General features: G+C 48.5%; 1 protein-coding gene across 22 annotated transcripts in view; it reads right to left on the bottom strand.

Moving 5' to 3' along the window:
* LRRFIP1 (LRR binding FLII interacting protein 1) overlaps positions 1-26,026 on the bottom strand; it is a 78,936-nt gene that overhangs the window by 24,525 nt on the left and 28,385 nt on the right. For 11 of the 22 annotated variants that reach the window (XM_044241935.1, XM_044241934.1, XM_044241942.1 and 8 more), the window contains 5 exons: positions 23,974-24,012; positions 20,744-20,803; positions 9,456-9,533; positions 1,675-1,710; positions 1,148-1,273 (listed from right to left, as the gene is read on the bottom strand). In XM_044241935.1, coding sequence (XP_044097870.1) covers positions 1,148-1,273; positions 1,675-1,710; positions 9,456-9,533; positions 20,744-20,803; positions 23,974-24,012 — 339 coding nt within the window. The remainder of the gene's footprint in view (positions 1-1,147; positions 1,274-1,674; positions 1,711-9,455; positions 9,534-20,743; positions 20,804-23,973; positions 24,013-26,026) is intronic. The other 11 variants (XM_044241940.1, XM_044241920.1, XM_044241928.1 and 8 more) reach the window with 5 other exon arrangements.

Genomic DNA, 26,026 nt, shown 5'->3' with positions numbered 1-26,026 from the left:
ATGGAATGGGTTCTTTTAGTCCTATTTCATAGCTCGCTCAGGCTCTCTGGGTCGCTGCCTGGTGCTAGACAGAGTGAACTACTGAAGATGGGACTCAGCCAGGCTCCATCCCTGCGTGTACAGAGCTCCGAATCTCGGCTCCACACACCCGGAGCCCGGAGTCTGGTCTGAGCTACACTCTCAGCACACGCTTGCCGAGCAGAGCAGATGGATGGTGCTCTCAAGGCCAGGAGCAGAGACGAATCAGGGTTGCTCGCAGCCAACTGCTCTTGGACGTAGCAAAGAGCTGTTGGAGGCCCAGGGAGGGCGTGTGGATGTTTTAGGAAGAGCGGCCAACAAAAACTGTTCTTACAAAGCACAAGACTTTGAAGACACTTCCGGGGAGACCGGACCCTGCCCTGGCTGCTGTTGCGTCCCTTCTCTGACCTCCCTGGCAGGTGGCCATCTGGCTTTCAGATACCATGGGCACCTTTGCACCAGTTTTAATTATTAAAAAGTTCTTCCATCAACAAAGCCAATTCTAGTCCTTGACCCTTCCCCCTCAGGCCTTGGTTCTGCACTCCAGGGGACCTAAGTTCCTAGACTGCCTTTGTCTCTCAGACAGAGAATGGCCCTCCCATCGAGTGGTGAGTTTGGAGCACAGAAGGGTGCTTACACTCCAGTAGCAGGAGGAAAAAAAAAAAAATCACTGGAACACAACAATGATCTATTCAAGGCAGATTATGCATACCACAGATGGAAAGGAAGAGTATATTCTAGGCAGGGGAGGGGGACACTCAAAGGGCAAGGTGGTGTTTTTGGGAGCAATGAGTAATCTGGTGTCCAAAAAAAATGGAGACCACCTGTCTGTGCATGCCTGGTGTACGGAAGTTGGCTGTGCACCGCAGGGCAGTGGGGCGAGGGCCTCAGCAAGGTGTGCTAGATAACCTGGGGAGCACAGAGGGCACGGGTCTGCCCAGCCAGGTTGGGGGGAGTGTGGGGTGCGGGTGGGGTGGCTTCCCATGGAAGACGCCATCTGAGCTGGTGTTCGTGGGGCTAGAACAGGTGTTTATGGGATGTAAGGGAGACTGGAACCTTACAGATTTGTGCTCGAAGACTAATTTTCCTCAGAGGCTCCTCTAGGTCACAGGCAGGTCAGCAGCCTTACCTTGATTTCCCTAATGGAGGCCTCGGTGTCCACAGAGATGGAGGTGTCCCCACTTCCCCTCCGAGAGGAGGTCCCGCCGAGGGAGGCCAGGGTGGCTGCAGACAGACCGGGCAGGCCACGCGAGCCCTGGGACACCACAAGGACCAAATGTGATTTCAGACAAAACCAGAGTTCCGGAATGTGTACTGCAATGTTGTCAGATTCCCCAGGGGCTTATGGAAAGCAATCAAGAGAGGGTCCCTTTGAGGGGCCTCATGGATGCCTGAGAATCAGTCGGGGTCCACCTCATGCCCATGCCTGGGCCCATGGGGAACCTCTGCTTTTTGCAGGGTGTGACACCCATGCTGGAAGTGACTCTGGGGCGACCCCCTGAAGGACACGGTGTGACACACATGTCCTGTTCCCTCACGGGCCAGTCTCTTCAGTCAAGATTAACCAATGCATTCTCTTGTCAGTTTCATCCACGCACATGGGGGCCCTCGTGGTTTATCAACAGCACAACGTCAAGGCTTCCAGAAATTCCTTACCTTCTCGGTGAACTCTTTTTCTGGTCTCTCTTCAACCTGTGGAGGAAAATGGACAAATATGAAATACTTAAGCACATTAAATGGATGATATGGGTTTAGAGGGTAAGACGGTCACACTACATTAGCTTCCTTTGTGATTTAAAAACTGCTTTGCCAATGAGACCTGCGGATCTACTTGAGCCGGGCTGTTCCAGGCACGGTGGGGGCTCACAGACATCTCACGGGGCCCAGGGTGAACTTTACTGTGTGGTTTTTCCAAGTTGTAACTTCCACGGGAATGCGACGTCTGAACACATGCACACACTGACCACAGGAAGCTCCGCATCGGGGGCTTGAGAATGAACCCCATCCGCACAGGGCTCCTGCAGAGCTTCCCACAGCACTGCATGTTGGTACCCATGCGGAGGACAAGGACAACCTTCCAGCCTGCTTCCCGCCACCCCCCAACCCCCCATCGCTATGGTCACAGCAGAAAGTGGGACCAGGCCTCCCGCTACCCAGGTCTGGAAAGCAGAAGGAAGCAGTGGAGCCATTACAATTCTTCCTCCTTCTCATGAATAATGGAGCCAAAGTGAAGATTCTGGTTGAACTGCCTTGAGACTGATGCCCAGATGCGGGGAGCTGGCGGTAGGGCCAGGGGGGTGGCGGCACAGGAAAACCTGCCAGGTAAAAAGGGAGAACCCAGAATCTGGCTTTTTGCGAGGCTGTCTGTCCCTTCTTTGGGCAGGACTCTCAGGGGGACCCAGGGCAGCCCACAGAGCCCTGGCATCGCCCCCAAGGGAGGCCGTGCGTCTTGGAGGGGCCTGGGGGTCAATGGGCTGTGGCCGGCACTGGGGCTTCATCTTTCTTTGCTGAGCATCCTACAAAGGCCAACTTCTTTTATCTTTCCATAAGCCCATTGGGAAGGTCACAGAGGGTGAGGAAACCTATGCCTACTGTCTCCAGACCTCTGGGGGACGCTGACAGCTACTCAGGCCTTTCCTAGCAAGTCTCTGATTGCCCTTCCTGTAGCTCAGATGTTCTTAACTCTGACCTCCAGGGAGCCGAATACAGACCACAGCTCTGCCTCAGGAGATCCAGGGGGCAGCCACAGACGCTGCTGCTGCCCTCGCACATTCAGCCACAGACATTCCAGACTCAGGTCGAGGAACCCCAATGCAGCTGGGTCGGAGGCTCACGGACACACAAAGAGCCCACAAGGAAGCTGGGCTCGGGAGAGCATGAGGGTGCAGGGACAAAGCACTGGTCGGGACACCGGACAGGCAGTGATCGTCTGTGATCAGTGTCTGGTGCCCACTCTGGGCCTACATGGGCTGGACGTTCCAGGCCTCACCACCCCCACCACATCCCCCACAAGGCTCACTATCAGCTACCTTCTCTCCTCCAAACCCGTCACACCTTTCTCTTCCAGGGCAGGACATCGGAAGCAAATAGGAAAATAAGACGGCAAAGTGTAAGACCGAGTCAGCCCACCAGGAGGCTCAAATGGAATCCCAAAGAACACTCGATTAATCCAAATGAAGGTAATTTCCAAAACCAGCTCCAAGCTTAGCCAAGCTCCTGCTCATAAGATCCAAGTTCAGCCCTGGGGTCTCATTCCCGAAGCCACCCCATGTGGTCTCCCAGACTTGAGTCTTCAGCAAGAACTCCCTGTTCTCATCTTATTGGTCTTCTTATTGTCCTCCAAGTAGGAGAGGAAACGAGAGCAAAGTGGGATGGATCAGGCTCGTGGGATGGATCCAAGGGCAGACTGGCCTCCCTCCCTGTCTGTCAAATAAGCCCTTCATGAGGGGGCTTCGGACGCTAGTCCTGCCCCGCCCAGAGGACTCTCCTTGCCACTCAGCCACACTGGCTGTCCTCAGAGAGCCCGTGCCAGCCTATACGTCTCAGAGGAGCTTCCCAGGCAATCTCAGCCCATGTGTCCTTCTCTACTCCTTGATGTGGGCTGGTGGCAGCCCAGTAAAGACAGCTGACTCTCCAACTGTATGCCATGTCTCCTGCCATTTGTGGGCATATGTGTTGGGTGGGTGTGAAAACCACACCCACCAAATTATCCTTCTTTCCAGATGTGCGTGCCACATCAGCCTGAGCAGATGCTCTGTGGGGGCTGAGATGGCCTTTGGCCAAGTAGGTTCTAGCTCCCTGCCCCTGGCAGACTCCCAAAGAGCCCCGGGCCAGTGTTCTCATTGTGAGGCTGTCAGCATTTCAGTTCTTCTCTCCACTCGGGAAGAAAAATATTCCTGAAGACTTCAAATCACTGAGGAAAAGCTGACTAGATAGCAACTGGTCTGCAGGAGAATCAGTGTATTAAGTCTCCTGGGCCGGAGTCCTTCAATCCCTAGAATCAGTACATCTGTGGAACATGTACTCATGAGATGGAAGGAAGGAAGGTAATTTAACTACTGGTCGAACATGAAGAGCCAGCGTCAGACTCTCAAGTCACCACTGAGAAGCTGGCTGCTTTTTGCCTCTACAGGTTACATAGAATCTTTTCCAAATGCTTGTCAGCAGCAGATAAATATTCTGTATATAAATGAAAGTCCAGAGATCCACCTACAGAGATAGCTGTGCCCGTACAAGAAGGACTCCATGTTTTTTAGTTTTTCTTGAGATAAAGATGAGGAAGAATACAGATCAGACCAAAAAACACTTTTTCGGGGCGGGTGTGTCCTTTAACACCTTCTGTGCTCTGTACTGTTTCCCTCCATACCATCAACATAAATATTACTTTTGTAATTTGCAAAACATCAAATAAGCAAGAAAAAAACCCCTAAAAAACATAGCTAGCTCTTTAGTTTTCAAAAAAAGTTTAAAAACAGTTTTTAAAAAAGCCTTTGCTCAGAAATATATAATGAACTCAGGATGGGAACGTCTCAAATGTGTTTTTAAGTAAAGACCTGTTTGGGGTGGGGGATGAAACTCTTGAGTGTTATAGCCACTCTCTGCCTAACTGTTGTTTCCAATCTCTTGTGCATACATTAGGGTAAGTGCCTTTAGTCCGTTTCTGAATGACAGAGGATACGTGTGCTCCTGTGCTCTCTGAAATCGGAAGGACAGGATGAGGGGCCCCATGAAGGCACCCCTGCGGCAAGGAGCTGTTGCAGTCCCCAGAGCTGCCACTAGATGGCAGCCTGTATGGCACGAAGCAGGCTGGCAGGGAGCTGTCCCCACTTCCTAAAGCAGGCCTTACCTTCCCCTAAGCAAAGGGACAGATAAGGAACCCAGGGGGTGTGTTTAATTTTGATATAAAGCACAGCACTTTAACCTCTGAACATAATATAGAAAGACACAAAATTGAAAAACATTCTGAATCCTGTCCTAGTTGCGGCATGACACAGTGTGCGCGGGGGGCACCACAGGGCAGACACGCGGCTGAGCAGGACCTGGGGGAAGCTGTCACGGGCACTTGCTGCGAGCCACTGAGACCCATACCTGCGTGGGGCCAGGGCCGAGCCACAGGACCTCCGTGAACACTGGTGTCCGAGTCCAGCGCCCATACCCCGCAGGCCTTCACTTTGTCACTCCCCTGAACCAGCAATTCTAAACCTTCTAGGTGGGCATGAAAACAAGTGTGTCCCAGCATTTTACAATCACAACTGAATGTACACAAAGAGAGGTTTTTAAATCAACTAGAAATAGTCACTTTAAAAACATTTCTGTTGAATTTTAAATTATGGCCACTCTGCCTCTCAAAAAAAAAAAAAAAATCCTCTCAAGTGATCCAAGTAGCACATTAAGTACTTCATGAATCCCAGCCTTTCGACATTGTGTCTGCACAGGCACACTGCCCGGGCTCCCTTCAACACCACATCTGCTGAGGCCCACAGTTCCCGGCCTACCCACCTGCCTAGAGACACGACACAACACATAAGCATGGCCGGACTCTGGCAGAGGAACTCCTCCTCACAGTGTCCTCAGCTCCCACCGTACAACCTCAGAACCCAGATGCAAGATGGGACCAGAGAAGCTGTGTCCATGCGCAGTCCCTTTCAACAACAAACTGACAATAGTGACCACTGCTCAGAAAACAGAAAACAGGGCACCTGGGTGGCTCAGTGGGTTAAGCCTCTGCGTTCAGCTGAGGTCATGATCTCAGGGTCCTGGGATTGAGCCCTGCATCGGGCTCTCTGTTCAGTGGGGAGCCTGCTTCCCTCCCTCTCTCTGCCTGCGTCTCTGCCTACTTGTGATCTCTCTCTGTGTGTCAAATAAATAAATAAAATCTTAAAAAAAATAAAAAGAAAACAGAAAACATTTTAAGGGAAATTTTACTTCAAGTAGTCAAGTAATTGAGTCTTCCATTGGTGTGGAAATTTTGCTTTTTCATCCAATAACACTGACGTTCTCCTGAATGACTTATCCTTGGACACTTGGATTCATAACACATGACCTGTGCTTCCACCTGCTGCCCCTGCCTCTCCATACAACATTAAACACGGGTCACTACAGTCTCTTGTATTTCTGGCTAAACCGGCTGGAACTTCCAGTTGTCACTCATATTTGTTCTAAACACACACAGGAACACAGATCTGGGCTTGGCTCGGGACATCTCTGATGGATATGTCGGCATCCCCAGGCGAGGCCCTCTGCATGGGTGTGCTCCGGCCAGGACCACCAAACCTCCCGATCCCAGCTCTCAGAGCTTCCTGCATCTCTCCCCAGGAGTTCATATCTTGCATGTGCCCGTGTGCTGCCTGCCTGTCCCCTCTGGTCTATGCGTCCCTGAGGGCTGGAACAGGTCTGCCTGCTCACCGTTGCAATGCCCTGCCTAGAACACCTAGAGCCTAGGTGCTCAGTAAACACTGGCTGAAAGAACCGCAGCTTCCCTCAAGGGGAAGGCCCCAGACTTGTTGGAGAAGAACTTACAGGTTATGTACAGAATAGGAACGACGTGACTGAGGTTCTGAGGTGGGCCAGGCATCTGCTGAGAAGGCCAAGGGCCAGGGGACGTCTCTGGATGCCGAGGCACCTTTATTTTCTTCAAGTGGGCCGAGCTACTCCTTCCTCCACTCTGGTTACTTTTGCTCTTTAAGAGTGCTCCGCCCCCACGCCCGGGGCACCTGCCTTTCCTCCACACCCAGCTGTCCCTTGCCCCAGTCCTACTCCCTTCTCAGAGAGGCACCTGTCCCCTGCCTGCCCTCACACTCCCCTGGATCCACATTCCTGATGAATCACCGGGCCACGGACCACTCCCCGGGAGCCACAGGAGCACCGGCAGGAGCCGTCGAGGCCCAGATGGGGCAGGAGGATGGCCCATCCCACACAGACTGCAAGATGCTGACCTTTGCTCGTGAAATGTGGACGGCTCAGCAGCCCACTGACCTCTATAAATGAGCAGTTGTCTCGCGGAAGAGAAACGATAGCTTACGGAAGCAGTTACATCTCCCGGGGCTGTAAACACCGAGAATTAAATGAGAAAGAGCCTGAGGATCAGAAGGGCCCGCCAGCCCTGGAACCCCTTGCTTTTCCCCCTGGATGGTGCCTGGACGGGGCTTGGAGTCCAGCGTAGCTGGGGCCGGGCCTCTGCCGGCCGGCCAGCAGTGATCCCTGGGTCCCAGGGGCCTGAGCATGTTTAACGTCGCCTCGCTGGTTACCGTCACCCACTGAACCTGTTGTATGTGGGTACATTTTTCACAGAGGTTAGAAAGCATAAGACACAGAATTTTGTGTCTGATCTCGACCACTTTGGTCTACGTGACTAGACGAAGTCCTCTTGTTCTGTGACTTCGTCCTGAGGCCTGAAGAGAGACCCAGAGCAGTCAAATCATGATGGGCTTCGTGACTCTGTGCTTCCGGGAAGCTGGCCCCAGGGGGCTCGTGATCCTTCGAAAGGTGGGCCACAGCCGCCTTCTGTCAAGTGCAAATACTTCTATTACTTCCCCAAACGTGAGTGAGTGTGAGAGAGCATCACGCCTAATTAGACTGAGGCTCCGTTCAACTCCCCACGGGAAACGTTTCTCCCCAGTCGCTGCAAGGCTCCCCGTGGATCTGCGTATCCGTCCCATGCTACCCCAGGGAATGGAGGGCACCCCAAAAAGCAACTTGCCTGATTTAAAAACTGATGTTCTGTGCTGTTAAATAGGAGGACCTTCCTATTCCTGCTGGATGGGTCATCGGCAGAGCCATGAGTCCCCGGGCTGCACGCGGCGTCTGCCACCACACCTTCCTTCACGCTCCTGAGCATTCTGGCTGTGACTGCCCTGGTCTCCTCGGGACCAGGCTCCAGGGGCTCCCTTGGCCGTGAGGGTGGGTGGCTGGGTGCATGAAATGGGTAGGAGGCAGGGACAGGTGCTCGTGTTGACAGAGCGGGCTGTCTGCATTTCCATAAAGCACTAGGCTGTCCTGTTGTACAACACCGTCCCGGGTCTGCGTTCTGTTTCCTTACCCTCCACATATACATGGTGGCGAGGATCACTCCCCCTCATCAGATAAGGCCAGCGCAGGCCCAGGGATGAATGATGCTGGCCTTGGCCTTGGAGTCAGGGACCTCATAGCACGGGGTGGTGTGGCGGGCCCACCTGGCGATTTGGGCTTGGCTGCCAGCGATCCCTTTACCCTTCCCCAGAAGCAGCCGGTATCTGCATTTGCATGAAACATCAATGCTCGAAAAGACTATCTGATTTCAAAAGCAAGCAGATCACCAGCTCACAGGTGCATAGATGCACTGGTGTCCGAGTCCAGCGCCCATACCCCGCAGGCCTTCACTTTGTCACTCCCCTGAACCAGCAATTCTAAACCTTCTAGGTGGGCATGAAAACAAGTGTTTTCATGATGATGAAATGATGCATCACAGGTGCATCTATGCCCACAGGAGACCGCGGCTCGGTGGCCTCTTCTCTCACCACAAGGATCACTCCCCGAATCCAGATCTCCACACATCTAACCACGGTGCCGTACCACCAAGCTGAGGGCCGCAGAACACAAGCTTCTCTGTCACTGGGGAGTTGAGCAAGAGACCCGTTCTGCCTGCTTGGCTTTCCTGTAGTTGGGGTTTATCAAGGAGGGCGCCCTGGCCTTTAGTGTGGCAATCCTTAGCTGTGTGGGGCGGGCTCGCACACTACACAGCCCCAGCTCCTGCCCGCAGATGCTGTGCCACTCCTGCCCACTCCCCTGGGCAACTGGCCTGCACGCCCTTATGATCAAAAGAAGGTACAGTAGCCTTGTACAAAGCATCAGATGAAGATCATCTGAGATTGCAAAAACCCTGGGACAAATGCAGAACAAGGACATGGGAAGGCTGGGGACTAGGGGGTGAGAAACGGGAGGGCAGCTCCGTAGTCTCCCCGATCCCGAACAGTGGGAGAACTCATGAGACAGTGGGAGCAGTGGCCTTTCCAGGTGATACGTGATTTTAAAAAGCCACCTGGGTCCAGTAACCGATGACATTACAAACAAAGTTATAGGCCTATCCTTTCGACTTTAAAGTCATTAAATAAATAAATAAATAAACCCACACATCCACACACCTGGCTACATCTCCCCCCAGTGTAAAAAGTGTCCCTCCTCCCAGGCAGCCCCAAGCCCTGTTAACTTTCACGGGATCCGTTAGAAATTTAGCAACGCAATTCTGTTATCATGAAATAGTAGTATTAGAAATTTGGAAGCATTTTCCCCAGTTGCGTTTCTGCTCAGACCTGGAGTAAATCCCAGAAAAGCCCTCCTACTTTAGGCTGCGCTAGGACCCTTTGGAGGCAGAGGGTTCCTTCTGCAGGGCAGCGGAGTGAAAAGCAGAAGGGCAGCGGAAGGAAGGAGGAGAGAGGGTGTGGAGCAAGAGGCACACTCACCACTGGGCTGGCCCGTGCTGAGCTGGCTCTGGACGAGGCTCGGGAGCTGGAGTTGAGGTGGCCGCCGTGCTCCGAGGGCTGCCCACACAGCCGCAGCCGGAACGCAGACAGAAACAAAGGGACAGGGTCAGCAGAGCTACTGGAGCGTGAGCAAGGAGGTCAGCCGCGCACCAGGCAGAAAGGACAGGGGCGAGTGCGCAGAGCAGGCTCCCCTCGCAAAGGAAGACGGTGTCACAGCTGCAAATACATGCCCGCTAAGAACAGAAAAAAATTAGTCATAATATCAAAAGAACACAGGATTCTTGGTTAGTGAGAAGAAAGCCACGCAAAGCGTCTGTTCAGCCCGGGAGGGGAGTGACGCCTGGTGCAGGCACAGACAGCACCGGGGCCACGTGGAAACAACAGTCAGGGTACGTGGCCTTCCAGCGGTGGGGAAGTTGGCTTCGTCTCCATTTCCAAGAGAAAACAAAGTTAAGATTTAGGGTTCCTCCAACATCGGGCACAGCTTGTTCAAAGCGCCAGGTGACCTGGCTGGGGTGCTTGAATGAAGGTTTTATCTGTCTCTCCATCTGCCTGAACATCCTCTCTTCCAGCAAAAGAAAACACCTCAACTCATGGATCTGGAAGTGACGCCCTCTTGACTTTGATTTGCATCCACCCTCATTCTGGTCCGAGATAGATTTTCCTGTGCTTTCGTTTTAATCTTCCATTTCTTCTGAGTGAGGTGGGCGAGGAGGGGAGGTGGGATTCCAATCTCACTGAGGGCCACAGGCACCCAGGGGATTGTGCCTGAAGGGACTTTGCAGAGCCCTGGGGGGCCCAAGAGCAGCACCCCAATCCGGCCCGCCACCCCCCAGGCTATGCACCCTGCCCAGCAGGGGCTGACTGTTCTCCCCCCTCACCCCCCCCCACAGGGCCCAGCAGGCATTCTCTCTACTGCAAATTACAGGAGGCACAGAACTACAGCTCTTGACTCTCATCTTAAGTATCACCTTTTAGTTTGCACATTTTTCCACAGGCACGTAATCCCCTGAGGGCAGGGTCTGTGTCTAACCCCTGCTAAATCTGCAGGGACCAGACGAGGCCTGGCATACAGTGTGGGCTCGAGAAATACTTGCTGAGTGAACAATTTCAACTTCAGACTGTAAAGAGCCAGACCTACCCTACCTACTCATTATCCTTCTCCTTCCTTTATCCAATTAAGTTTGACACTGACATGCAACACATTGTTTCCCATGCACAGATGAGAGAGCGGTGCACACCCCATACGGGAGGGTCACCGCCACATCTGGTGTACACAAGAAATTTACCAGGATGACTACTTTTACCTTTTGCTCTATTATGCAATATAAAAGGAAATACCTAAGGTCAGTACTTTAAGGCAGAATCTTACCTTCGGGTTCACACACAAGAGCAAGGAAAACTGTCCTGCAGAAAACCTTACTGTGTCATCTGTCATTTGCGTTCTGGTTTACTATGCAGAGACGGGACAGGCTGCCGTTAACACGGCTGACTGTTGGCCCGGGTGATCCTAACTCCCCAGTCAAAAGCCGCTTCCCTGATCAGTTGACCTGATCATGCAGGAAAGAGTAAGTTCGGGGTCTCTATCACCCTGGTCCACGTGCCCCCTTTGAACAGCTTGTGTCTGGGAGCCTGCGTGACTGGTATGGGGCTACCATAAGTTACAAAGATCCTTGTGGTGCCTCGGTATGTTTAGTCGTTAAGCATCTGCCTTCGGCTTAGGTCCTGATCCCACAGTCCTGGGATCAAGTCCCACATCAGACTCCCTGCTCAGTGGAGAGCCTGCTTCTCCCTCTCCCATTCTGCCTGCTTGTGTTCTCTCTCTTTGTTTTTCTCTGTCAAATAAATAAAATCTTTAAAAAATTTCTAAAGATCCTGTCCAGGCTCTCTCTCTTACTGGCCATGGGACCTTGGAAAGTAACTCAGCCTGTCACCTGGGACATGGAATTGTAAGGACACTGGCCACACAGAGGGGCCAGGGGTTACACAGAGAAGGCGGGGGTCTTCCCTGCTTTATCCTCTCTGCCGTAAGCAACTTTCATGCTCCTGGATCCGATGGCACTGGTGCTGAAAACTGCTCCCAGCCGTGTCACACAGAGCATAATAATGGTAAGGAAGAAATAAAATAGAAAGGTTTCCAAGTAAAACAGTGATACTTACAAGAAAGCTAGTCATTTAATCTCTAATCGTTAAACTGTAATTAAGTCATTTAGTTGTGAACACATACTGTAGTTGGGGCTATCTTCTGGGGGAGGCTAACAGAAGCTGGACGCTCTGGAGATGGGGAAGAATCTTCCAGAGTGGGATCAGGACCATCCCATGCAGGCTTGGGGTCAGCGTGGACTCAGGTCAAAGCAGAGGGTCCTCCTCTCCAGCTCTGTCCTGGGCTAAAGGACAGGACGGGATACCCATGCTCCTCACCACAGGGATGCCTATCAGCCAGCAGTCACAGCCGCGGCTGGACCAGAGCCTGAGGAAGCTCTCTCCACAGCCACATTCCCGGATGTAGGAAACTGGCATCCACTGGGAGGGCAATGTTGGGGCTTGGGGAGATGCCAAGGACGGGGCTCAGTGAACACCCCTCCCAACCAGCCTGCCAATATGCTGCCAAAGGTCTCTTCTGAGATTTTAGCCCGGGTTCTACTTGTCCAATTTAATTTGGCAAATGCATACTGAGCTCTTTCTGCATGGGAGGGCAGTGCTAAGTGCAGAAAAAAAGTATTTTTACTCTCTTTGACTTCTCCTGCTTGGCTTGATGCCAGAGACATGCGGCCACACTTTAGACATTTGCGCTGTTGGGACAAGGAGACGTTTGACTTTCTTAACTTCCCGAACATCACCACTCCCAGGTGGTTCCTACAGGAGGCAGAAGGCACAGAATTAAGAGTGCTCAGTGATGCTGGATAAGAATCAGGGGCTCTCAAAGTCCACCTGCAGGGTCGAAGGGGAACTGAAGGGGAAGGTACACCCCACCTGCTCGGGGGCTAGACTTTGGTCATCGAAAAAGTACCCAGTGCTTGGGGAAAGTTTCATTCTCTTGAAAAATTACCGTGTGGTGTGTGTGTGTGTTTCCTGATAAAAGAAAATCCTTTAGCTCCATTTTATCCATCACATGTAGGCCAGAGCTATTTTCTCCAGTAGGCATGATTTGTGAGCTCCTTAATGGCCTACACAAATGTTTAAGAACTGAGAAAAAGATTTATTATAGTGGGCTCCGGTACATTTCAAATGGTATGCAATATAAAATTAATACACGTCTAATTAGACATCAACAGAAACTAACGTTACATCCATTAATATTTATAAAGATTACATTCTAAAGAAAACTTTAGGTGTAACAGCTTCCTAAGAATTCCTGAATATTTATGAACTACAATAAGCCAGAAATTGGATTATATTACCAATTAAGTAGCCCGTTAGTATCAAAAGCCACATTGTAAAGGCAATTTCAAGTAGTTCTTTGTAAACCCTGATGTTTCCTGTGGGGACCTGGGGGTGCGTCTGCATAGGAACTACGAGGAGCCCTGCCAAGGAGCAGCCCCTGCTGAGGAGCAACCCCTGTGGAGGACGAGCCCCTGCTGAGGAGCAGCCCCTGCTGAGGTGCAACACTTGTGGAGGACCAGCCTCTACAGAAGACCAGCCCCTGCTGAGGAGCAGCCCCTGCTGAGGAGCAACTCCTGTGGAGGAACAGCCCCTGAGGAGCAGCCCCTGCTGAGGAGCAGCCGTGGCAGAGGAACAGTCCGAGTTGAGGATCAGACCCTGTGGAGGAGCAGCCCCTGCCGAGGAGCAATCCCTGTAGGGGAACAATCCCTGAGGAAGAACGGCCCCTGAGAAGCAGCAGCTCCTGCAGAGGAGCAGCCCGAGGAGGAGCCCTTTGGAGAAGCAACCCCTAGGAGGAGCAGGCCCTGCAGAGGATCAGAGCCTGAGAAGGAGCAACCCCTGAGGAGGAGCCCCTGCAAGGAGCAGCCCCTGAGGAAGAGCAGCCTGAGGAGGAGCCCCTGTGGAGGAGCCCCTGTGTGCAGAAGCATCCAAACTGGGTTGACATTCACTTTTGCCTGCCCCTCAGGATGGGACCAAATGAGCCTCCTTCCTTCCATGGAATGACTCTATTTTTCTATTTTTGCTTCCCTCTTTCATTCACTCATTTCTTCACTCAACAGGTATTTCTTGAACAACTGACTACCACAACTTTATTGTGAGCGCTGTCTTGCCATTTCAAATCCTGGAAGGAGGTGGAAAGACAGCAAAGTAAAAGGGAATTATGTACAGGTCCTGAGTCTTTAAATTTGTTCCTCTTCCTCGATTATCCAGAGGTGAAAATAATTTGTGGCCTGTGGAACTCCCCTCTCCTCCCTGTTGTTATTTCAAGAGCACCTCATCCCATGTTAGTACGGTTCGCGTGTTGCAGGAAAAAGACCAGGAACCTCAATTAAGGTCCATCTCCTCCCTTGAACTCAAGGTAAATTGATGTGTGAGGACATTAACCCGCCAGCCAAAGGCTTCATGATTCACAGACCCGTGACCCTTATGACAACAGAGAATTGAGATTAGACAGTGTTCCCTCCCTAGGACCCCCATTAGTTCTCTCCAGTAACTGGACCAGTGTCCAGTGAGCCACTCGGGACCATGCAGCACACGGGAGGAAATTCGGGAACCACAGAAAATGCCTTACAGCATAGGAACCACAGGCACTGCCCCGCCGAGTCCCGCCGAGGAGACTGCTCTCATTGAACATGGACGCCTGTGACAGAAAACAGAAGGGCTGGTCAGGGGCCCTTCCCCCTCCTCAGGACCCACAAGCCAGGAAAAGGTAAGCGAGGAAGATTGACCCTTGAGGAGAACAGTCCCAAACAAATCACTGTAGGAGACATGCAGGGAAAGCTCTCGACCACCTTCACAGGCAAAGAGCTGAGCAGAACAGGGTCGGGCAACATCTAAGAGAGAAATGAGGTTTCTGTCAACCGGGATGCAGTGTGCTCTCCGGCAGGTCCTTGAAATATATTACTCTGAAAATCATCCCTTGCTAAACAAGAACTTGGTAAGCCAGACTTAAAGGGAGCAGATAATTCAAATATCCTGAATTTTGTCCTGGCATCCTCATACTTGATATTTAGAAGATGACACTAATAAAAAGTGACTCTGGAACAAAACACCATGTTCATCATAGTCCAGAATCTCACAATTTTTTAAAAAAAATTGCTGATTATAAAACAATATTTGATTAACTTGAAAATCCTATATAACGAAGCCCTGAGGGCTAATGGGAGTTTACAATACTGTTAATGGCCTTCTCAAACTTCACCCAGCTTAAAGGGACTTCAGCTCTCCCTATGTCTGTTCAGCCAGTTACAGACTATTTCTTACGTGTGAAATCTGACAGAAATTCAGAAACTTTTTAGCAATACAGCATAACCACTTTGTTTAGTGTAAGTTTCCTGCAAGGCAGGAGTACTTTGTATTTAAAACTGGAAATTTCCGAAGTGATACAGCATGTTACATTAACATCTGTTAAAGTTACCAAAGCAATAAAAAGTCATCTTTCTTTCTGCCAGCAGATTAAGTAAAAGATGCCGCTGCTCCATTCCTAGCTAACCGTCCTGTGGGAGCACATGTCTTCTTGGAGCCTGAAGTGGTATGACAGCTATTGTCAGCTGCAGGGAGAGAGAAAACCTGGATCTGTCCAAAGGAGCCTGATGGATACCATGGCATGTGCAAGCGCCACATGGGTAGGGGCATGTCAGCAGACAGGGGTGGGGGAGGGTGGGGGAGAGGCAGGGGGGCAGGGGGGCAGCCAGCACACGCACCCGGTAACTCCCAGCAGGCCGGGCAGCACTGTACGGATAGGAGGGCTAGAGGACGAGAGCAAATGGCAGGTTTTAAAAGCCTTGAGAAAACAGTGACGAATAATAGCAACAAGAAAATCACAATGCTTTCAGTGATCATGACAGCCAAATTATCACACAACAGTTAGAAGGAAAAAGAAGTCGACATAGAGCCTGTGTTCTCAGTAAATCGACAGATGCAAATCCAACTTTAAAACAGTCATGGTTCCCAGGATCCCTGAAATGGGACTACTTTCTAGTCACTTCTTTTCAGGCATTCCTGGAGGAAAGGGTCAGGGAGTGAGACAATGGTGACAGGGTGCAAACACCACAGGCAGCCAACAAACCCACAACTCAAAAGCCTGGGTTAGTAATGCACTCAGGGGTGTTAATACGGAAATATCCACACAGAAGGAGCGCAGCGGAAATGGTGCTTTTATTTCCATCAAATGATCCCAGTCACGGTCATGAGGATCCAAAAGGAGCCGTCAGACTGTGCCAGCTGGCCAGGGCTGGCAGCTCCCTGGATCAGGGGATCCAAACCCGGGCGGAGTTGTGCCTGGGCGGGCAGGAGCCAGGGCGAAGGGCAGCTCCTGGGGCAGCTGGGTCCCAGGTCCAGAGTAGGATCGTGACTCATTTACAGGCAGAGGGCATGGAAGCCCGCAGCCAGGGGTCCCCACGCCGGTCAGGGAACATGCATGACCAGGGGCAAATCACTCAACAACGCAGGGGGACGACAGTTCAGCCTCCACCATGTGATCTGTCCCGGACTGACAGAGATCCTTGTGCACAAATGGGACTCCTATAAGCACACCAGGCTTGTAAAAACAGGAAATGGAGGGGAAACTGAGCCAAAGAACCACACCGTTCTCCCACTTCTCAAAGATGGGGGAGTCAGATTAAGCACAAAAGGCTTCCAAATTGCTTCCTGGACACATTTACAAGAGAAAAATATTTTTAAAGAAACAAATGAAACCCCAAATGGGGAACAATTGCTGGAAAAGGAGGAGAGACCCAAGAGACCAATTCTTTGAACCTGAACTTTTGGAAATATACGTTTAACAGAGCCTCCTTTTTCCTCAATTCCCCTTTTTCTATATAAGGTCCTAGATTATTCTGATAATGTTTTAAAACATTGAGAAAGGTCTTAGCAATTTAGTCTAGCCAAATAAAACGTCTGCTGAACTCTGGGGTCGACTTCAGATAGAAGAGGTTGAAGTGTCCTTGTATATATGATGGGAAAGTGAAGGGATCTGCGCAGAAGGGAAGAGGGAGGAAGGGGGTGACAAGGAGGGGAACAGACCCGGTTTCCACTCTGGGTAGACAGGGGTTTGGGAGCCAGGCCAGCACTGGGAAGCCCGAGGTCGGAGCAGGAGAATCCCTGTAATCAGAGAAAATGGGCAGGAGGGGAAGAAGGGCTCACAGCTTCATTTCACTGCAAAGGTCCAATGGTATCATAAATTCACACAGAATTGCTTTTTTACAACAAAACCATCAGAGGGCATGCACTTAATTGAAGGAGGGAGAAAGCAGGATGGTCAGAAGGTAATACAGTCTAGTTAATCAACAAAACTGTGCCGTGGGACCAAATCAGGTGTTCTGAGTTGACATATAGGCAAAATTAGATTTCACTGATTTTAACTGATAGCGAGACCATTGGGGTTTTAAAGGTCTCTGTAACTAGAGCTCTAAGTTTTAAAGTTTGGTGAGAAAAATGCAAAATTAGGACTCAGCAGAGACATCCCCCTTTGCTTTATGTAATAAAATACTTCACTGGACATGATCTCTGGTGTGGGTTCCTTAGTTACTGATGTAATGTGTGTGTGTGTTCAGGATTCACAGAATACGGGACAGATTCAGTGGTATAATTCTGAGACCAACAGTTTCTCAACACTTTTGGGGAATACTACTGTATCCATTGTTTCCCCAAATAAAATGCTCTATCCAAATTAAAGTTTCCTTGAAGAGGAAGCCAGCAACTTCAGACTGCCCAGCAACATTCTACCACGTGTACAAGTGTGGGACAGTCCTTGAAGATGAAGTCGTTCCCTTCCAGGAACCTGATGGTCTCTGAGATAGCCTGCCATCCCTTCAATGCCCCTAACTTGTGCCTGTCATTCCTCTGTCCGGCATAAGCTACACCCATGTGAACTGAGGGGCCAGCAGGTGGAACTCTGGGGTGGTGGGAGGAGGAACGGGGAGAAGCTTCCTAATGTTCCCCACAACTACTGAAACTTGATGCATGGCTGGGAGAACATTCTGTGTAGAAGCCCTTTTGTCAGTCCCTCTGGGGGGCATGGAAAGCACCATGACCCGGGTGGGGAAGAAAGTACCACTGTTGCGGCCGCCATGGCCAGGGTATGGGTCTGACAAATCCAAAAAGACTGGAGAAATATTTAGAAGCCTCTTCAGCACTGCACACGACATTAACACCTTTCTGTTTTTATATTTAAATAAAATCATACCAGCTCATGTGTTGTGCAGGAACAGATAGGACACCTACTGAGCATGATAATTATGAGAAGTTTCTGCTGGTGGGTGAGTAAGGTAAGACCTCAGGAAGAACAAGGGTGGGGACAAGGGACTTCTGAAAAGTTCTGATATTTAATGTTTGGAATGGACCTGCTCTAATTTTGACTTCAATGCTCCAAATGTGGGTTATTTCTCTTAAATGAATTTAAGTATCTCGAAAACATGCTGAACGTCAGTGAGTAATTCACATCTGCATATTAGATACCTCTCACCATCTTCCACTTTAGAGCAAGTATCTGAGCTTGGAAAGTGAGGAGGAAGTAAAGTTTTCTGAACGACAAAACGCTCTTTGCAATAGCAAAATCTTCTGCCAAAATATGTGCAGCACACACAAAATTTAAGATGGTGCAACCCACCAACACGTTGGTGCTGACAGCTGATCTTGTATTCAGTCAAAAATCACCTACCCGCCTGGGTGGCTCAGTGGGTTAAGCCGCTGCCTTCGGCTCAGGTCATGATCTCGGGGTCCTGGGATCGAGTCCCGCATCGGGCTCTCTGCTCAGCAGGGAGCCTGCTTCCTCCTCCTTCTCTCTCTACCTGCCTCTCTGCCTACTTGTGGTCTCTCTCTGTCAAATAAATAAATAAAATCTTTAAAAAAAAAAAAAAAATCACCTACCGGAGGAAGACAGAGGAGGAGGGAGCCCCAGGAGTTACACTTCTCTGGCTTTACCTGCTTAGTTTCTATTTATCTTTTTCCTACGTATTCTTCATGGTTCAGTTCACGTCCTTTGTTAGGACACCTGTTCTCCCTATCATCCTATTCCTGCTGTGCTTGTCTACCTGCCAGGTGGGTCTGTCTATTAGAGAAGTAAATGCTTCCAGAGTCCCTACCGGTCTCACTCGTTTATCTTTGTGATCTTCCGGCCTGAACCAGTTTCCTCTGTTTGCTAAGTGAGTAGGAAACTGATCTAAACAAATAAGCTTTACTGATGATAACGGGCTCTTAAATAATTTAGAAATATTTGTGCCTGTCCCAATTGATGCGTGTCCTTGAAGTAGTGTAGACATCCCGATTTGGATTTGATTTCCTTTCCTAGTCCATCCCTGAGAAACTGCCACAAAGTTTGCATCGACCCTACAAAGTAACCATTTTCAGAAAAGCTCAAGGAAAGAATGACAAGGTTTTCTTATTTTTTCCCCCCTTTGGATTACTTCTGACTACAAAGTATCCACATGAATCCTTTCTTTGTGTCCAGCTGAATGTAAATGTGAGTCAAGTTCAGGATAGGGGGGGTGGGGGAGATAAGCCTGAATTAAATGTATCATGTTAGTTACTGCCCAGCAAAAGACTTAACATCCGTCCAAATGAAAATTCATAAAATAGGCATTAAAAATGAAAAGAGAGCTAAGTTCACACACAGGGATGGCATGCTCCAAAACCTGTAGTTTCTGAAGAGAGGGTGGGGAAGATTTAAATGAGAACCAACCAGCATGTCCTCTCTGGGGGAAGACAGAGTGGAGAATCTGCCCTCGCTGCTGTAGCTGGAATTCTGAGAACCAAAGAAGATATGGTAAGTGGGGAGTGCTTCCTGACTGTTTCCAGAGCACCCCCTGAGCCCGGTCCAAAGGCAAATATAAAAGAACTCAATCAAACCAGTATCAGCTCTCCAGGAATACCAGTATAAGCTCTCTAGAATACCAGTGCAGCGTAAGAACCAAGACAATCTGCTACTGCAAGAAATACAGGACCAACTAGAGTTTCTAGGCTATGGTTTACATTTCAGGGTCTGGGTGTTGGTGATGTCCTTTGGTGTAACTCTTACTCATTCTCACAGTTTCCCCCTCTAGTATTATTTGTAATTACTTACAACTGTTGGTGTAAAAATATAAATAGGAAGACGCCACCTTTAAACCGGGAGGATTTTTTTAGGGTGGAATGAGAAAAGTTTAGATGAGATGAACGTTTATGCCACCCGTGATAGGTCAAGAGGCTAAAAACCTCATCAGCCAGTTTCAGAAAGCCAAGATGGGACTGGGTTACCTCTCTGAAGCCTGAAAATATAATTCAAGTGTATATATGATATATCTTAATATAATTAAGATAAAAGAAATACTGTATACACAAGTAGTAAAATTTACTACAAGAAAAAAAGCAAATACAAGAATAGGAAGATTTTAGTTAATTTCATATACAGCAGATTTGCAAGTCATGAAACTCAATTTTAGATGTTCACAGTTTCACTTTGTGAAGTTCCCTGTGACCTCCCTGCTAAATCTGAAGCCCTCCCCACTTCTCTCTGACTCCCCTGCCTGTAGTTCCTTTTTCCCACCACAGAGCACTACCCTGCTCTTCCTCTGCCTCCTGAGCCTACGCATCCCATGACCAGTATTAGGGGACATGTAGGCTCTTATACATGTCTTTAAAATGACAAATGAGAAGCGCCTGGGTGGCTCAGTCGGTTAAGCGTCTGCCTTCAGCTCAGGTCCCTTCTCCCTCTCTCTCTGTCTGATGCCCCTCCTGCCTGTGCTCTCTGTCAAATAAATAAATAAAACCTTAAAAAAACAATAAAATGACAAATGAGGGATGGGCACAGAGGGTGAGAATGCTGAATATAATTATACTTGAAAGCCGAACATATTTAATACAGACGTTATGCACGTACACTTAGGGTAACAAAATAATGAAAGAGTGAATATCCAATTCAACACATTTTTAAACTTAAGGGATTCTTTTTAATAGCAATCTCTTACAGCAACACTTAGAATGTTCAAAAGCTAACATTCTAAGAATGTTCACTGGTTAAAAAAATCAGTTTTCACTCTTTCATGGGCTAGGGCTGGGGCGGGGGGAGAGACCCACTACAGCACAGAAAAAAAAAAAAAAAGCAAAGAAGCTAAATTTAGCAATGTATATTCTTTAAATTTTGCAGCAACCTGTTTGCATTTTGTGTCATGCAAATTTACTATACTAACCCTGCCAGATCTTCTATTCAGGGTCTGTGATCCATATACATCTCCGTCATAACCATTTGTCTGTTTCAGTGAATAAAAGAAGAAACTGACGTCAGTATACAAATGAAGACACAGGCACAAATCAGCACGCAAGAATTAGCTGAGTGTAAACTGAGTTTTCTTAGTGAAGCAGAGGAACGACCAGCCCAGGACGACACAAATCTCAGCACACTCCTAGATGCCTCCATGCTCGATGACGACTCAGGAGAAATCGGACAGCTGGGCTCAGCCCATCAGCCTGGGTAGTGTTACCTGTAACTACGGGTCACTCTAGGACTTCTTTGGGGTGCGGCACATGGGAACGGGTGCAGCTGGTTTTGTCAGCAGTCTTCCTGTTTCCAGGTTTAGGATGATGCCACGAAGTCCTAGCTTGGCAGCAGCCCAAGCACCAGGCAAGTGGGCTCATGACCCGGCCTGTGTCAATTGGGTTTCTGTTCTTGGTGGACAGATAAGTCCTTGAAAATTAGGGCCCATTATGAAGTTGTACCCAGAAGGTTCGGAAATAGCTTCTGTTCAATCTATAATGCAGTGCAAAGGTTCAACATGGAAAAGATGTTTATTGGGGGCGTGTATCCTCTACGGGAGCTCCTTGTGCATCCCGTCTTCCTACTTTAACTTCTCAAAATGACATCTGAGGACGCATTTCATGAGTTCTTCGTGTGTCCTCTAGAAGAGAGAATGATTAAGTGTGTGCCCAACTCCCTTCTCTTCCTACCTTTGCACCCATGTGCCCCCAGCCAAAGCCCAGCCGTTCTAGAATGGGTCTCATTCATCTAGAAGGATGTTTCTGCTGATGGAAGACAAGAGCTGCTGAGTGTCAGAGACATAGCCAGCTCTTGAGAGAGAAAACGGAAAGCAAGCCACACAACTGGTACAACTGGAAGGAGATGCCGGGGGTAAGGGATGGGAGTCCAAATTCCAAAGCAGTGCTCTATCATGAGACCTGATGCAACACGTTTGCTCCAGCAGCAGGCGCCTCCATCCACTTCTTCAGCTGTTGGAAATGTGTGTAGAAAGACGTACTTGACAAGTCTGCTGTGGGTTAAATCTGACCAAGATGAGTATCCCAGGGGCCTGGAGCAGTGCCCTCCCAAACCGTGTGCTGACAGGACTGCTGATGGAGCAACCGTGGAAGGTCCCTGGCACCCACGGGGAACTGGAGCAGGTCCTTGTTCATGGGGTTGGTCAATGGGAGACTGGTTACCGTGTATGTAGCAGCTACGGCGTTCATGAAGAATAAAGAAATGAATTTCCAGACAGATGACAGATCCAGATTCATGAAATCTTCGCTATCACACTACATATTTAGTTACAACTCAAAAACGAGTGATTTTGAAGTTTCTAAGTGAACCAGAAGAGTATGTATTAATCCCTCAACTTTACATTTGAAAACTCTCGGAGTCACGTTAAAACATCTCTGAGATAAATTTGACAGTAAAAAAACCCTTCAGAGATAGGCAGGACTGTTACTTGATCTACTTTCCTTCCCTCTCGCAACTGACAAGACTATCAGAGATGGAAATGTGTGTCAAGGACTTGTAGATTTCAGACCACAGTCTTATTTTTTCAGTAGCTGTTTAGAAACACATTCCTGGGGAAAAAAAATTAATATAATAACAAAGGCTAACATCCATCAATTTTAGATGACTTTGACTTTACTAATTAGTGAGGAAGTCAAATATATTACATACATAAACCCTTTGGTTTCCACTGTTGCTGTATGTACTACATGCTGCTCTGGACAAAGTCTTCCTTCTAGTCATCTCACTTTCCATGTTGCCTGCAGCACAGCGCAGAGCACGGTGAAGGATGGGAAAGCATGTGCACCCCCCATCTGTCCCAATTCTCGTCTACCCTTCGGTGGCCATGCAGGAAAAACTCCCCCTTCACGGTCTCTGCGGGCATCCAGCTTTCTGTTTGAATGGAATTCTGTCATAGGGGATATATTCCTAGCATGAATTCTCAAACCTGTAGGATCTTGTTGCCATCCTGCTAGGACTACGACTTCTTGAAGAACACCACCAATGCTCTCCTCTTGGATAGTTTTTATGTGTTGGGTTGGGAGCTATTTTTCTATGTAGCGCAACAGGATAAGTAGAGTTGAAAATTAACACATTAGAATAAAAAGCCCATAGACAGCATATTAGCTTTATCCAACATCAGGTCTCTGAGGGTCCATCTTCTTCACTGTGGAGACTGCTTTCTCAACACCCCTTACTGTGCAGACCATGAGCATCGCCATGGCCTTGTGTGCCCCTGACCTGGGCAGTCACAACAGCGAAAGCTGGGGTGGGGGATGTGTGCTTTCCTAAGCTTGCTGGGTGAATTTTACACACAGTAACTCCGCGCAGAGCTGCTCTCAGAGAGAACGAAATACCGGAAAGAGTCACAAATCAGCATTCTCTGAGAGTATACGGCAGATGCAAGAATGAATGCCTTATCGAAGCCAGCGATGCCAGGGTACCTGTGATTAGTCAGAGTGCTACCCACCACCGTGCCGTTGCTATCCAAACATCAGCACACTTTACGATGACCATGCAATCAAATGTCACCTGCCATCTTGTTTGATTAATGATGTTAGATCATTTTTATGCTGTCAAAAGATCACACCCAAGGGCAGGAGAGATGGGAAGCAAGGTAAGAAAGGCCAGATTAGAACTCTAAAGTGCAATGTTTGATGCACTCAACTTATTTGGAAAACAGTATGAAAGCAGAAAAGAAAAGCAAAATCCAGAACATATTTCTGATTATTGCTAACACAATAGAGAAAATGACCTTAAACTTAATTTCGGAAAAGAAATGGAGAAGTTTTGGGAATTCTCAATTTGATCTGCGTTCCTTGAAAGCAAAACACTCTAGTCCTGCCTTGGTATCCACAGCTGTTAGCACAGCGTGTGGCAAACAGCTGGTGCTCAAAGACCGTGCAGCGAGTCAGTGTGTTCAAGTGCGGAGCTGGACCCTGAGAATCAGAGACACACCCAGTGGGCTCTGCAAGAAGAGTGCTTCCTCTGGTAGGTATACCTGCCCTCCCGCCCATGGCACTGCCCCAGGGGGGCCTGGGGACAGCATGTGTGTCTTTCTGGACAGAGACATACTTGGCTTTTTGGACAAAAACGCCCACGAGGTTAGTGGAATCACTACAGGTTATGCACTATTAGGATCATGCCTCAACATCCATCCAACCATCTCACCCAGGCATAAGGACCCCCATACTCCAAGTCAGGCTGCGACTGTCAGCAGGACGGTGGGAGAAAAAAGAACAGAAAACAGAGTTGCCAAAATCAATTAGAAAGCTAACACAAATATCAGAAAACATAAAGCAAAAGCCAGGTAATCTTGAAATCTTGACAAAATTACATTTTTACATGACTTCCAGGATCTCATGTGTATTTATGGAAGGAATCACATTAGAACGACAGCCATCATAAAATCCAGTAATGTTAAATAAAACTTGCATGGCAAATGTCACTATAATTCATGAAATCTGAAGCAGTTTGAGCAATCTTACTTCCTCTTCCAGAAGATACATTCTATGTATATTAAGCAAAAGGTAAACACATGCATCACCATCAATTTTTAAATAAGAAAAATTAAAATCTTATGATACCCAAAATCCAGTTTACTGAGAAGAATGCCCATGCAAACACTAGGAAAGTAAAATTTCCCCCTGATTTTTAAGGATTTATCATCACTGCCAGTTGAATGAAGAAGACCTATATTTTGAGATTGTCAAAGAAAAGAAGGTATGATCTTTGAACTTTGCAAACTAAAGATTTCAGAATATTAGCATACATTAAAGCAGAATACACTAGCCCTGCAAAGGGAGCGGCCCACCAACCAACGGAGGCCAGAGCTTCTGGGCCCCAAAGGGTTTGAGGATGGATGCTGTCACCTCCTTACTGCTCTGGGCTTGTCCTAAATCTGTCCGAGTTATGAGATCTGACTCTTACCTCCAGGATCCAAGTTCTCAAGGTCTGTGGTTCTTTAAAAAGTATTATGTCTTTAGACCAAGTATATTATGGGAAAGAACAGTGTAGGAAACCAACTGGCTTAACACAAGAATCCTGTCCACTATCGATTTTCCACTTCCTCTCTTTTATTTAATGTCCAGATTATGGGCCTCTTCCATAAAATTCTATACCTTAAAACAAATAGGCTTGAAATCTTGGCAGAGAATGGTGACTAGCAAAGAAATTTAACTCATGTCTGGTTAAAATCACTGAAAATGAAATGAATGCTGTAAACAATGATTTTAATAGTTTTAAACTCTTTGGGGTCAGGAATCTTTCTGAGAATCTTAAGAAAGGGACAAATTCTTTTCCTAGGAAAATCCAAGTACACACAAATCATGAAAACAATTCCAGGAGGATCAGATCTGAAAATGGAGACTGTGACAGATTTGGACTCTGTGTCCAATTTCTCTGCTGTTCTCTCCTAAGACTGACTTAGTCAGGCTTTGTTCTCACCACCTCCATCAAAAGTTTCCTCGTTGAGTCCACCGACGTCCTCTCTGACGCTAAGGCCAGTAGTTGGCCCTTAGTCCTATACTTCCTTGACCTCTCCCCTGCTCCTGGAAACAGTGTCTCCTCTTGGTTTCAAGGACTCAGGCTTCTCCTGGGCCTGATCAATGGCTGTCATTTCTGTGTCTCTGTCACAGATTCTGCAAACTCAGGTTTGCTTTTATAATGTTTTGGTTACATAAATGTTAATTCCTCCAACTTGACTCTTGTCCGAGACAGATCTTTGAAGAACTTATAACCGTATGGCTAAGGGGAAAGTTTCAGCAAGCAAGGAAGCACTTTCACCGTCTTCACATCTGAACTGTTGTTTTCTGGCAAAATCACTGTGGATCTACTTTGGGCAATGCTAAGTCCATGACGTTGACGGTGGGTCAGAACAACAGTGAGTTACCCTGACAGTTACTGTTGCGAACAGCCAGATGAAATCCACATTCATGGTGCATATAAATTGTCATGGTGATCGAAACCAAGCATACTGCTCCAGTCAGTTCTTAAGCAAAACCGTGGCTGCATGGAGACCCGCTTCCTACCAGCAGTGACAGCAATCGTAACCCTCTGGTAAAGAAAACTGACATGCTCAGAATAAGGCACTGACCTAAAGTGCTACGCAAAACACCATTTCTCTACTTCACTTCCTAAGGCATGCAATGTTTTCAAGCCTCATTATGATTACTGGAATGTTGAATGTCTTTGTCTTTTGCAACCATCAAGTTGTCAGTGACAA

Source organism: Neovison vison, chromosome 3 (assembly GCF_020171115.1).
Source record: "Neovison vison isolate M4711 chromosome 3, ASM_NN_V1, whole genome shotgun sequence".
Lineage (NCBI taxonomy): Eukaryota > Metazoa > Chordata > Mammalia > Carnivora > Mustelidae > Neogale > Neogale vison.
Note: the sequence above shows the minus strand (reverse complement) of the source record. Positions and strands in the feature narration are given on the sequence as shown.